At 37.5% G+C, this 14,705-nt stretch overlaps 1 protein-coding gene across 2 annotated transcripts in view; it reads left to right on the top strand.

Moving 5' to 3' along the window:
• Nucleotides 1-14,705, top strand: part of CFH (complement factor H) — a 379,102-nt gene that overhangs the window by 56,606 nt on the left and 307,791 nt on the right. For both annotated transcript variants that reach the window (XM_053693829.1, XM_053693830.1), the window contains exon 6: nt 10,553-10,723. In XM_053693829.1, the coding sequence (XP_053549804.1) occupies nt 10,553-10,723 (171 nt within the window). The remainder of the gene's footprint in view (nt 1-10,552; nt 10,724-14,705) is intronic.

Here is a 14,705-nt window from a genome sequence, read left to right as displayed (position 1 = left end):
AAATGAATAAATTAAAAATAATTAACTAGTGGGTTCTTTAGCTAAGCATTCAAGGAACAAACCATTGTGTCAACAAAAATTCTATTTGTGTATATTCATTTTTTAGATGATTTTTTTTCTGCCAACTTGAAGGGAGATATAATCTTCTTTTTATTTTATACTGTTAGGGCTAGATTACAAGTGGCACCTTATATTACGTTTTTGTGATCACGAAAACTGTGCTAGGAAACTGTGCTAGGATTTTCATTTTTGCAATAGTCGGGTTGCTCTGGTATTACAAGTAAAAGAAAACTTATTTTGCTCAAGCGGTAACCCGACTAGCGCAAAAATCGAAAATTTGAATATTGCATGCCCCTTAATGTATTCCCCCATAGAAGTAAATAGAGAAAAAAAGTGGGGAAAAAATCTAACACCCAACTCCCTTGCACAAACACAATTGCATTTTCGCAATTGCGCTAACCTGATATTCCATATGTTCTTTACATAACGGAATATGTTCTATTTATACATGATTATGATTTGAACTCATAATCTTGTTTACACGAATATGCTCATCAATATAATCCTTTATAATCCCTTCAAATATCTTCCCCACTTGAAAAATTAAGAGTAGAGGTTTGTCTATAACAGTGCTAACTTCCCTTAACACCCTTAGTGTATTCCATCTGGGCCTGGAGTTTTATTTACCTTAATATTATCAAGTTTGTTCCTGATATTCTCTATACATAACCCAGTTAATGGTATGGGCTGGCATGTTCTAGTTTGTTCCAAAGTATCGTCCATTGATTCCTCTCTTGTGTATACTGAAGAAAAGAACTGGTTTATTACCTCAGCCTTCACCCTGTCACTATTAATCATGCTACCCTCCACGCATTTTAATGTACCTATATTGTCCTTCTTATTTTTTTTGCTATTTATGTAATAAGAACCTTTTAGGGTTAGACTCAGTGGACAAATTTTCAAGCTCCGAATGGAGCTTGATTTGAATAGCCAATATAATTTCAGTAGCTCTCATCCTATTGGCTGATTTCAACAGCCAATAGGTTTTGAATAGCTCTCATCCTATTGGCTGATTTGAATTTGAAGAATCAAATCAGCCAATAGGAATTCAAGGGACACCATCTTTAATCGCGCACCTTGAATTCACTATTCAGTGTACGGCGGCAATCCTCCACGCTCCATGGCTCCGCGATCGCCGGTCTTCAGTTAACTCCTAATTCGCCATTAACCCACAATGCAATAAACCCATTAAAACTATTAACCCCTAAACTGCCAAAGCCCACAACGCAATAAACCTATTAAAGTATTAACCCCTAAACCGCCAAAGCCCACAATGCAATAAACGTAAACCCTAAACTAACACCCCCTATCCTAACCCCCCTAACCTAACACCCCCTAAATGAACCCAAATTACCTAATTTACAAAATACTAAAGTTACTATTAAATTAAAAAAACCTAACACTACTTTAAAAATACAAGTAAACTAAGTTTAAATTAAAGGGACAGTCTAATCAAAATTCTGGAGTAGACTGTCCCTTTAAGCTACAATTATAGAAAATAAAAAAAATCTAAGATTACAGAAAATAAAAAAGAAAATTACCAAATTTTTAAAATTTATACCTAATCCCTATGAAAATAAAAAAGCCCCCCCCAAATAAAAACACCCCCTACTCTAATAAACTACCAGTAGCCCTTAAAAGGGCTTTTTGCAGGGCATTGCCCCAAGATAATAAATTATTTTGCAAGAAAATACACAAAGACCCCCCCAACAGTAAAAAAAAACCCCCACCCACCAAACCCCCCCAAATAAAAAAAATAACCTAACACTAAAAACCCTAAACTACCCATTGCCCTGAAAAGGGCATTCAGCTCTTTTTCTGCCCACCCTATCTAAATAAAATAAAATCCCCCCAAAACCCCTTAAAAAACCCTAAGTCTAAGCCACAGGTTGCTACTCACCGTTCCTGAAGTCCGGTGGAGAAGGTCCTATTCCAGGCGGTGAAGTCTTCTTCCAAGCGGCGACCTCGTCTTTCTTCTTCCTGGAACATCCTTCGCGGAGAGGAGCTGAAGACTGAAGACCGATCGGCGCACACTGGATAGAGAGTTCAAGGGACGCGATTATAAATGGCGTCCCTTGAATTCCTATTGGCTGATTTGATTCTTCAAATTTAAATCAGCCAATATCATGAAAGCTACTCAAATCCTATTGGCTGTTCAAATCAGTCAATAGGATGAGAGCTACTGAAATTCTATTGGCTATTCAAATATTTATTATTTTTGCAGGCGTTTTCGGGAGTTACGGTGTTTCCATACTCAGCGCAAGGCTTGTTACGGCTGCCTTTTATGGCAAGGTAAAAATGGAGTAAGATTTCTCCATTTTCGCCACGTAAGTCCTTGCGCTGGATATTGGATACCGATTTACGACGCGGCCCCATGTTAGCCTATGGGAGTAAAAATTGTGGGTGACGGGTGAAATATACGTGCCGCATTTATATGCGGCACTGTATATAGGATACCAAAACCGCACAAAAACCGGCGTCGCCGGATTTTGCGGGCGACGCTGCATATGTAATGGAGCCCCTGGATGGCAGGGTGGTGAAAGAATACAGCGTAAGCTGCCTCCAGGTGGATTCTGAAAATGGCAGGGTGGTTCTGTCACTACAATACACTGCCTTTCCGAAAATGGCAGGGTGGTTCCGTTACCACAATAGACTACCCTATGGGCAGGCTTTCCCACTAGTATATATATATATATATAAATGTGTGTATATATGTATGTATGTATGTATATATATATATATATATATATATATATATATATATATATATATATATATATATATATATATATATATATATATATATAAAAATATACAAATTATTGTGGAGTAGGGTAATATGATTTATACAATATACATGTGGGTGCAGACCCTGATGCACACATAAATTCACTATATCAATAGAAAGAAACACGAAGAGGACACATTAGTGTCCTCTCCAAGGAAAGACAGGGATTTCAGCACTCCAGAAAATTGACTCTTTAATAAGAAAATAAAGTCTCAAAATAATTATATATGTGAGAGTTGGTGCTCCCCACCCCAGCGCAACCTGATCGGCGGCCGGGCCCCCTAAATCAAACCACACATAGATAGTTAATAAATGAATTTTATTACAAGTGCAAATAAATATCAAGTGTTTCAAAATATAAAAAACACATAGAAAAAGCTGGCCAGCTCACAATAGTTGCTTACGATGCAATAGTAATAACCTTAAATATAGTTATGGCAAAGTTATTTAGCAACACCCCAAACCAGTGGGTAGCCCTGTAATTACACAGGAATCTGCTACCATGGATATAGAAGGGGATCCATACAAAATAACTAAAAAGCAGCAAAAAAGTATTGGCAACACCTCTCTCAGAGGATAACCCAAACTGATTGGAAATATGTTATCATGAGATAAATACCTGAGGATCTATGCCTAATACTTCTAAATATAAGCAGAAAAATACATGTAAAATGTTTTTGACATGTAGAGCTTATTTTTTACACTTTCGTATTAATAGACAACACCCTTACCAGAGGATAGCACCAATATAATAAAAGGTTTCAGCTACCATAGTAAAACTTATGCAGGATCTATGTTTATAAAATACTACTAGCGTAATCACAGCAAATATGAACCATTAGCATAGAATGTATCAAGCAGGCAAAAAGGACATATTACAAAGTTACTTATACTTCGTTGCAACATATATTAAAGCTGTTGCAAACAGAGTTCACTCTGTTACTTGGTTTCCCAAGGGATGTGTTCCATTTAGAAAGTTAGACTCGATAGTCCAAAGATACTTATCGAGTGACTCCTAGATAGTCGGTTCATTCTCCGTTACGTCCTTATACCATAGCCTGGTCTGGATACAAGACTTGCTTCTTATGGAGATTCCCAAACTGTATTTTCAGCTTGCATGGTTCCAAAGCTGTGTTTGACATTTACATCGAGCAAACAAATCGAGGCTTGATTCCCAATTTTCTGGAGTGCTGAAATCCCTGTCTTTCCTTGGAGAGGACACTACTGTGTCCTCTTCGTGTTTCTTTCTATTGATATAGTGAATTTATATATATATATATATATATATATATATATATATATATATATATATATATATATATATATATATATATATATATATATATATCAGTATATATAAAACACATTGTGTGCCAACTAGTACACTCTCTAGTGTCATATCTTGTGAAATATTAATATCACAGAAGCCATATGTGTGTGTGCACATAGGTGACTGTGGGTCCTTATGAATAGGGGGCTTTATGGATTTTTGCACCGGGGCCCCAGAGTTTCTAGTTACGCCTCTGGCCATGTTAGCAGCTTGATATTGTGTGATAAAGCGACATAGGGCCCTATATATGAAGCTGTGGAAGTAGATCCAATTGGGATGATTGACAAGACCTGCTCTCGCACAACTGGTTGACACAACCTCACAAGCATTTGCTCATGATGCGGGGTGGCAGTTTGCAAGGACTTAACCTTGTCCTTCCAGCATTTCATAAATGGGGGCCATAGTATTAAAATAAAGTTACTTGACAAACAAGTGAAGAAAACTTGTGGCTGATTTACTTGCTTGAACTTGATTTAAATTTGCAAAAAAAATAAAAAAAACTATTTTATGATTCAGATTGAATATACAATTTTAAACATATTGATCTTACTGTAAAGAGCCCCTTGCGCTGCTGTAGGTGAAATATTAATCTTTAATCTAAGTCTCTTAGCACAGCGGTCGCCAACCTTTCGGACTTCAGGGACCACTAAACTCACAATTTTGAATCCTGTGGACCACTAACATGATTTTGTTTTAAAAGGTACAAACCTCTATAATGTGTGTGTGTGTGTATATATATATATATATATATATATATATATATATATATATATATATATATATATATATATATATATATATACACATACATACACATACTGTACATAGCTAGTATAACCATAGCTACGTTTACATTACGTATATATTTACAAATTTTTAAGAATTATTTTTTGGAATTAACTGAATGACAGAACTGAGAGAATACTTCCAAATGACAGATGAAGGGTGAGTGACAACTTTTGAACTGGAAACAGAGAGGTAGAAAGTAGGGGGGAAAGAATTATGTTTAAAATGACCACAAGACTTCCAAGTTACCTCCCCAGTTAGGAATTATTCAAAACTACTTATGATCATGGACAGACATCAGAGTCATAAATTAAGTTTATATCAGAAAGCTCTCAATATGGATGTGAGCTAACCACGACTGATGTTACTGGCAATTACTATAATACTGGTGGGATATGGCTGATCTGCTGGATGGCAATTACTAGAATTCAGGTGGAATGGCTTTGTGCGTGGAAAATTATTAGAATGAAAAATAATTAATATTTAATAAATAAAAAAAAGAAGATGGAGGGGAGGAAGACAAACAGTGATGTAAGTCCATCTGAAGGAATTAGGAAAACTACTACAAAGAGACAGGTAAAGGGAAGAAAATAAATAAAATATAAGAGAGATTTTTTTTGTTGTAAGATTTTATTTTTTATATACTTTAATTCCACTATTTCAAGCCAAGACTGCTGGCTTTAGAATGGAAGCATCTTCCTCTGAGCAGTGTGCCGGGCGGGAGGAGTTAAAAATACAATCTAGCTACGCAAGTTACGCAGTACTACGCAACGTGCGTAGGGAGATTGTAATTTAACTCCTTCTCTCCCGGTTTTCACTAATGTCCAGCCAGGCACTGTAGGGAGTTGCAGCGCGACGGGGGTGACACCATCAGAGGAGATTAATTCCTGCTTGATGGTGTCAAGGACCACCAACATCTTCTCACTGACCACTGGTTGGCGACCGCTGTCTTAGCATGACCTCTTATCCTTTGTACAATCCTACTGATAATAAACTGATCAGCTGATAATTGCTTATATTGTTCCTGTATATCAGGGATCAGCAACCTTGACACCTCAGATGTTTTGGAACTACATTTCCCTTGATTCTCAGACAGCCTAATGTGAAATGTAGATCCAAAATATCTGGCAGCCTAAAGAGTATCTCAGCATCATGGGAAATGTAGTTCCAAAACATCTGGCAGCCTAAAGAGTATCAAAGGAAAAGCAGGCAGGTGACAGCAGATGCAATATTCTTTTATTAAGGAGGTAAAAAAGGCAACGTTTCGGGATTAGTCTCCCTTATTCATGCCATACCTGATACAAACTAACAAGTGACTTATATACATGTGTACCACTAGGTGGCGCTCAAGTGTATTTAACTTTCACAACAGTTATGATTTACATCTTATCAATAATAATCATAGAAATACTGTAAGGTCCCAGTCTCTATTTAAACCTTTAGGCTCCAGACTCCCTAGTTCATATATCCAATATGCTTCTTTTTGCTTTAATAGAATTTCTCTATCCCCCCCTCTACGTGGAATATCAACTTTGTCAATTATTTGAAATTTCAATTGACTTATAGAGTGGTTATAGAGTGGTTTGCTTGTATAAAATGGGCAGCTAGAGGAGCTTTCACATTGCCAGTTCTAATATTGCTCTTATGTTCAATTATTCTTTCCTTAGCGGATCTGGTGGACTCCCCTATATAAACCCCCCCACATGGACATTTAATCAAGAAGCATATTGGATATATGAACTAGGGAGTCTGGAGCCTAAAGGTTTAAATAGAGACTGGGACCTTACAGTATTTCTATGATTATTATTGATAAGATGTAAATCATAACTGTTGTGAAAGTTTGATAAGAAATTAGTAATTTTACTAATCATGGATACACTGCAATGTATACAGAATTGGAAATGTATAAATGTAAGCTTATGAGTAAGTTAAGTGTTTGATAAGAAAGAGTTAAATACACTTGAGCGCCACCTAGTGGTACACATGTATATAAGTCACTTGTTAGTTTGTATCAGGTATGGCATGAATAAGGGAGACTAATCCCGAAACGTTGCCTTTTTTACCTCCTTAATAAAAGAATATTGCATCTGCTGTCACCTGCCTGCTTTTCCTTTGATTTATGTACTGGGGACTTAGGCAGTGGTCCCTGGGTGACGTGCAGCACCTAAGCCTGTTGTGCTGAAAAGCTATACCGAAGCCTAAAGAGTATCTCAGCATCACAGGAAGTGTAGTTCCAAAACATCTGGGGTGCCAATGTTGCTGACCCCTGCTGTATATATTTATACAATGTAACCATATTACCTAGGAGACACCTCTTTTCCATTGTAAATAATTACAAACTTTCCAGCCTTTCTTCATAACTCAAATCTCCCATTCCCCTTATCAACTTTTTTTAAAATATTTTGTTTTGAGGTAACAAAAGAAAGCTTTACAGGCATAGCACAGTATGAATATGTGCATGTACAAGAATATTGAGGATACATAATGATCCAAAACCGAAGAAATATTAGAGTCCCCAACATTATATGGATCTAGTTAGACTGAGAGACTGCTGTTTCCAGCCTGGTAGTCGCAATCCTCCATTAACATTATACTATGAGGAAAAAACATCCCTAATTGGAAAAGGAAGGCCAATCTTGGACCTCTAACTATATAGTCAGAATGTAGCGGGATTTTAGGGGTATGAAACATTGGACCACTGTTGGGCCCTTATTAGTATAACAATTCTAGTAGAATAAGACACTTACATATCTTAGGAGGTATGGCAGTATAAAACAGACGTGAGTGTCTATCAGACTGTTAATTAGAGACTTATATACAATGACGAATACCACTTGTGAGAAGAGATATGGTACATCATGTATACCATCAGAAAACTGGAGAATGGCAATATGATTTTTAACCCAGGCCTGTAACAAAATTTGAAAAAAAAGGCAGTAAACATTTTATTCCTAAACCTCACATGTAAATATGAGTATGTATAAAAACCATAGTGTATCTTAGAGACGTAGTAAAGTATAGTAGCCCAACAAAACTATACACAAGATTAAATGTCTAATATAACAGTTCTGCAGTATACCATTAGCTTAAAGGGACACTGAACCCATTTTTTTCTTTTCTTTCGTGATTCAGATAGAGCATCAAATTTTAAGCAACTTTCTAATTTACTCCTATTATCAAATTTTCTTTATTCTCTTGGCATCTTTATTTGAAATGCAAGAATGTAAGTTTAGATGCCGTCCCATTTTTGGTGAAAAGCCTGGGTTGTCCTTGCTGATTGGTGCATACATTCATCCACCAATGAAAAAAAGTGCTGTCCAGAGTCTGAACCAAAAAATAGCTTAGATGCCTTCTTTTTCAAATAAAGATAGCAAGAGAACAAAGAAAAATTGATAATAGGACTAAATTAGAAAGTTGCTTAAAATGGCATGCTCTATCTGAACCACAAAAGAAAAATTTTGGGCTCAGTGTCCCTTTAAGGCTGGGACTGTAGTAAGCGTGATTATCTATCAAATTTGGGCAGCAAAACTGGCCATTACAAGAAGACTTTGAACTACAGGAGAGGTACCCATATTGGTGCCTAACTGCCAACAATCAATAGGTGCTAGTCACTTGGATTAAATATTGAGTGTTAGTAAGATCATTACATCAGTCAACAGAAAAGATTTGTAAGAGCAATTTTATCAAACTGGATGCCATGAAAATGTATTTTAGTGAGTAAATAAACTTGCTATAACATTCAAAAAGTATAGGGTACTCCATTATCCTGATAGAGAGATTTTAAGTTAGAATATCTGCATATGAATATTCAGGGCCACACTACACAATCCCTCTGCTGCTAATAAGGAATATCCAACTGTGCAAGTGCCTAAAAGCTAAGAAAATAATCACCTTTAAAGGAGGCTGAATGCTTCACCCTTGCTGGGGGATCTAGAGTATATTGTGTAAAATAATAGAAAAAGTATGGTCTCCTAGAATCAGATTATCTAATCATAATAAAGAGTCATCTTAACTGATAATGTAGGCAACAAAGAGGGCAAAGGAAATCTAGAAAAAATGAAAATAAACAATAAACAAATCTGAGGCAGCAGCCTAGACAGATAAATACACCAGCCTTATACTGACTCAAGTCCCAAATGTGTCGCAGTCATCTGACTCCAGTTTTATAAAAGTGGCATAGTTGATAATGAGGTTTGAGCTGAAGACTTGACAGAGCATTTTTCTCCCATACTGCTGGTACACATCTGTCCCCATACCGTAAAATGTAAGGGGGCTTTCTCTTTGCACATCCGTAGGAATACAATACTCCTTGATGCATATTTGTAGTGGGGTTGTGAAGCATCACCAGGATGGGTTGAAGACCTTCAGGCTTGTTTGGGTATCTAGGAGGTCCAGATGTACCAGTAGAAGCTTTTTTGGTCTGCTCCTTAGGCGCCCTAATCAGTTGTCCCATATCTCTCTCCAAAGGGCATTTCCTCCAAGCCCTTTTGTATTCGACATCCTCTTTCTGAGGGCCGGCCACATCCCTCTGAACTAGGGTCGAAGATGTAGGTAAGTGGCAAACAGAAGTTCCCATCGGTAAGCTGACAGCATCTACCTCCCCAGGGAGCTGTTTTTTGATAAATTTTGTGTCGCTGCACTGTATAGGATGAGCTGCAGATGCCTCCAACTCAGGATCATCAATAACCTTCCCTGCATCTACGTCTTCCATTAAAGACAGTAGACGATCAAATCTATTGCACATCTTGCACTCAAAGTCCTTTAGTAAGGTTTGCATAGCCACATAGATTTCCGCCATTCTCCCAAACACTAGAGGGTAGATTTATTATGGGTTGAGCGGACATAATTCGGGTGAAATGCTTGTGCAATGCTGCCCCCTGCACATTCGTGGCCAATCTGCCACTAGCAGGGACCATCAATCATTACTATCGGATGGGATTGGGGTGATTGAAGTGTTAAGAAGCAGCAGTCTTATGACAGCTGCTTCTTAACTTCTGTTTCCAGCGAGACGGAAACTTCGCTTGGTGAAAGCTGCTTATTAAATCTCCCCCTATGTATCTTAGTCTCAAGTGGAAAAATATAATCTCAGATGAATTATATATATATGTATTGCAACACACCCTTGGCATTGTGATATGACAGAGGCCTGAAGGAACTCTACTGGGGGTTCGGTGGGAGGCCACAACCTCAAAAAAAGCTCTGGTGCTAACAGCTAACTTAACAGGTGTGGGATCATCAGAAGGAGGATGATTAGCTCATATATAGTGTGTAAAATGTCATGCCAGGTGGCATCCTGATAAGTTATTTTGTCATGCTAGATCATCAAGGCTGGAGCAGCACTAAAAACTGTGACCTATCATGGCCGCTGCCCGGAAGTTCCCCCTCCCTTTATCAACCTTTGGCCCCTTCTCTGCGCTTTTTCTAGTTCTATAATATCTTACATAAAACCAGTGATCAAATTACACTATATATAGTAAATAATACAAGCAGTTATGTGCCAGAAGTAAAATCACAAGAACAGTTTCTCCCATACTTGGATATGTTGCTGCTTTACGTAATGGTTAATAACAGATATTTTTCCTACACAGAAATATTTTGTCAGAAGCCACAAATATCTAAAGGAGTTGTGACAAATCCTAAGAATATTTACAAAGAAGACGACAGAATATCCTACAGCTGCAATCCTGGGTTCAAATCAGAGAGAAATGCAGAAGCCACTTGTACTGGAAATGGCTGGAGCCCTGAGCCGTCGTGTGTAGGTCAGTAATTATTATGATCGGAAATAGTAGTTATTTAGCTGCTGTAATTTTACTGTGTGTATTTAGTATGGTTTTTAAAATCACTATTATCATTCGGCTAGATTACGAGTTTTGCGTTATGAGTGAAAAAGATTCATAACGCTGTTTTTTCACTACCGCTGCTATTACAAGTCTTTCAGGTATATCTGTACTGCACACTTTTTTGGCCGTAACGCAACGTAACTACCGCAGCTTTCAAAAAGTCCTTTTTCAATGGGACATCCATAGTGCCGGTATTACAAGTTTGCCTGTCCGGCCACAAAGTGAGTGGTACAGCTTATAACTACAAGATCCGTACCATAAACTGAAAGTCATTAGTTATGGGTTTTACGTTACAAAGCTGTACCATAAAACTCATAACTAAAGTGCTAAAAAGTACACTAACACCCATAAACTACCTATTAACCCCTAAACCAAGGCCCTCCCGCATCGCAAACACTAAAATAAAATTATTAACCCCTAATCTGCAGCTCCCGACATCGCCACCACTAGAATAACATATTAACCCATAAACCGCCATACTCCCGCATCAAAAACACTAGTTAAATATTATTAACCCCTGATCTGCTGCCCCCAAAATTACTGCCACTATACTAAAGTTATAAACCCCTAAACCTAACCCTAAGTGTAACCCTAACACCCACTAACTTTGATATAATTAAAATAAATCTAAATAAAAATTACTATCATTAACTAAATAATTCCTATTAAAAACGAAATACTTACCTATAAAATAAACCCTAAGCTAGCTACAATATAACTGATAGTTACATTGTAGCTATCTTAGGTTTTATTTTTATTTAATAGGCAAGTTTGTATTTATTTTAACTAGGTAGACTAGTTACTAAATAGTTATTAACTATTTACTAGCTACCTAGTTAAAATAAATACAAATTTACCTTTAAAATAAAACCTAACCTGTCTTACACTAACACCTAACCTTACACTAGAATTAATTTAATTACATTAATTAAATAAAATTAACTAAATTACAAAAAAAAACAAACACTAAATTACACAAAATAAAAAAGAAATGATCAAATATTTAAACTAATTACACCTAATCAAATAGCCCTATCAAAATAAAAAAGCCCCCCAAAATAAAAAAAACCCTAGCCTAAACTAAACTGCCAATAGCCCTTAAAATGGCCTTTTGCAGGGCATTGTCTCAAATAAATCAGCTCTTTTACCTGTAAAAAAATACAAACAACCCCCCAACAGTAAAACCCACCACCCACACAACCAAACCCCCCAAATAAAATCCTATCTAAAAAAACCTAAGCTCCCCATTGCCCTGAAAAGGGCATTTGGATGGGCATTGCCCTTAAAAGGGCATTTAGCTCTTTTTCAGCCCAAACCCTAAGCTAAAAATAAAACCCACACAAGAAACCCTTAAACAAACCTAACAATAACCTCCAAAGATCCACTTACAGTTTTTGAAGACCGGACATCCATCCTCAACGAAGCTGGGAGAAGTCTTCATCCAAGCAGGCAGTCTTCATCCAAGCAGCCAATCGGAATTAAAGGTGAAAAAATCCTATTGGCTGATGCAATCAGCCAATAGGATTGAGCTTCAATCCTATTGGCTGATCCAATTAGCCAATAGGATTGAGCTCACATTCTATTGGCTGTTCCAATCAGCCAATAGAATGCAAGCTCAATCCTATTGGCCCGCCTGGAAGACCACTTCTTGCTGCTTGGATGAAGACTTCTCCCAGCTTCATTGAGGACTTCTGCCCGCTTGGATGAAGACTTCTCCCGGCATTGTTGAGGATGGATGCCCGGTCTTCAAAAACTGTAAGTGGATCTTCGGGGGTTAGTGTTAGTTTTTTTTAAGGGTTTATTGGGTGGGTTTTATATTTAGCTTAGGGTTTGGGCTGAAAAAGAGCTAAATGCCCTTTTAAGGGCAATGTCCATCCAAATGCCCTTTTCAGGGCAATTGGGAGCTTAGGTTTTTTAGACAGGATTTTATTTGGGGGGTTTGGTTGTGTGGGTGGTGGGTTTTACTGTTTGGGGGTTGTTTGTATTTTTTTTTTTACAGGTAAAAGAGCTGATTTCTTTGGGGCAATACCCTGCAATACCCCAGCCAATAGGATTGAGCTTCAATCCTATTGGCTGATCCAATTAGCCAATAGGATTGAGCTCACATTCTATTGGCTGTTCCAATCAGCCAATAGAATGCAAGCTCAATCCTATTGGCCCGCCTGGAGGACCACTTCTTGCTGCTTGGATGAAGACTTCTCCCAGCTTCATTGAGGACTTCTGCCCGCTTGGATGAAGACTTCTCCCGGCTTCGTTGAGGATGGATGCCCGGTCTTCAAAAACTGTAAGTGGATCTTCGGGGGTTAGTGTTAGTTTTTTTTTAAGGGTTTATTGGGTGGGTTTTATATTTAGCTTAGGGTTTGGGCTGAAAAAGAGCTAAATGCCCTTTTAAGGGCAATGTCCATCCAAATGCCCTTTTCAGGGCAATTGGGAGCTTAGGTTTTTTTAGACAGGATTTTATTTGGGGGGTTTGGTTGTGTGGGTGGTGGGTTTTACTGTTTGGGGGTTGTTTGTATTTTTTTTATAGGTAAAAGAGCTGATTTCTTTGGGGCAATACCCTGCAAGAGGCCCTTTTAAGGGCTATTGGCAGTTTAGTTTAGGCTAGGGTTTTTTTATTTTTGGGGGGCTTTTTTATTTTGATAGGGCTATTAGATTAGGTGTAATTAGTTTAAATATTTGATAATTTCTTTTTTATTTTGTGTAATTTAGTATTTGTTTTTTTTTGTAATTTAGTTAATTGTATTTAATTAATGTAATTTATTTTATTGTAGTGTAAGGTTAGGTGTTAGTGTAAGACAGGTTAGGTTTTATTTTACAGGTACATTTGTATTTATTTTAACTAGGTAGCTAGTAAATAGTTAATAACTATTTACTAACTAGTCTACCTAGTTAAAATAAATACAAACTTGCCTGTGAAATAAAAATAAAACCTAAGATAGATACAATGTAACTATTAGTTATATTGTAGTTAGCTTAGGGTTTATTTTACAGGTAAGTATTTATTTAGTTTTAAATAGGAATTATTTAGGTATTAATTGTAATTTATATTTATATTTATTTTAATTATGTTCAAGTAAGTGGGTGTTAGGGTTAGGGTTAGACTTAGGTTTAGGGGTTAATAACTTTAGTATAGTGGCAGCGACATTGGGGGCGGAAGATTTGGGGTTAATAAGTGTTGGTAGGTGGCGGCGATGTTAGGGGCATTTGATTAGGGGTTAATAAGTATAATGTAGGTGTCAGCAATGTCAGGGGTGGCAGATTAGGGGTTAATAAGTGTAATGTAGGTGGCGGCGATGTCGGGGGCGGCAGATTAGGGGTTAATAAATATAATGTAGGTGTCAGCGATGTCGGGGGCGGTAGATTAGGGGTGTTTAGACTCGGGTTTATGTTAAGTTGTTAGGTGTAAACATAACTTTTCTTTCCCCATAGGAATCAATGGGGCTGCGTTACAGAGCTTTACGCTCCTTTATTGCAAGTGTTATGCTTTTTTTTAGCCGGCTCTCCCCATTGATGTCTATGGGGAAATCGTGCACGAGCATGTAAAACCAGCTCAAAGCAGGTATTTGAGTGCGGTATGGAGCTCAATGGAGCTTAACGCTGCCATATTGCCCGCTAACGCAGGGTTTTTGAAAACCTGTAATAGCAGCGCTATAGGGAGGTGAGCGGTGGAAATAACTTGCAAGTTAGCACCGAGCCGCTCATAACACAAAGCTCGTAATCTAACCGTTAGTTATTAATACATTTAAAGAGCAACATACTGAATGTAAAGCCTGCGCAGATGAGATGATTTAACATGAACCTGCAGCACTGAGAGATCCCTCACAGTATTCTAAAGAGGCAGATAGTGTTTTACTTCTCCAAGGGATGTTCTGTGCATTTCTGTATGTGAAGGAGAGACAAG

The sequence above is a fragment of the Bombina bombina genome, chromosome 10, assembly GCF_027579735.1.
Source record: "Bombina bombina isolate aBomBom1 chromosome 10, aBomBom1.pri, whole genome shotgun sequence".
Classification (NCBI taxonomy): Eukaryota; Metazoa; Chordata; class Amphibia; order Anura; family Bombinatoridae; genus Bombina; species Bombina bombina.
Note: the sequence above shows the minus strand (reverse complement) of the source record. Positions and strands in the feature narration are given on the sequence as shown.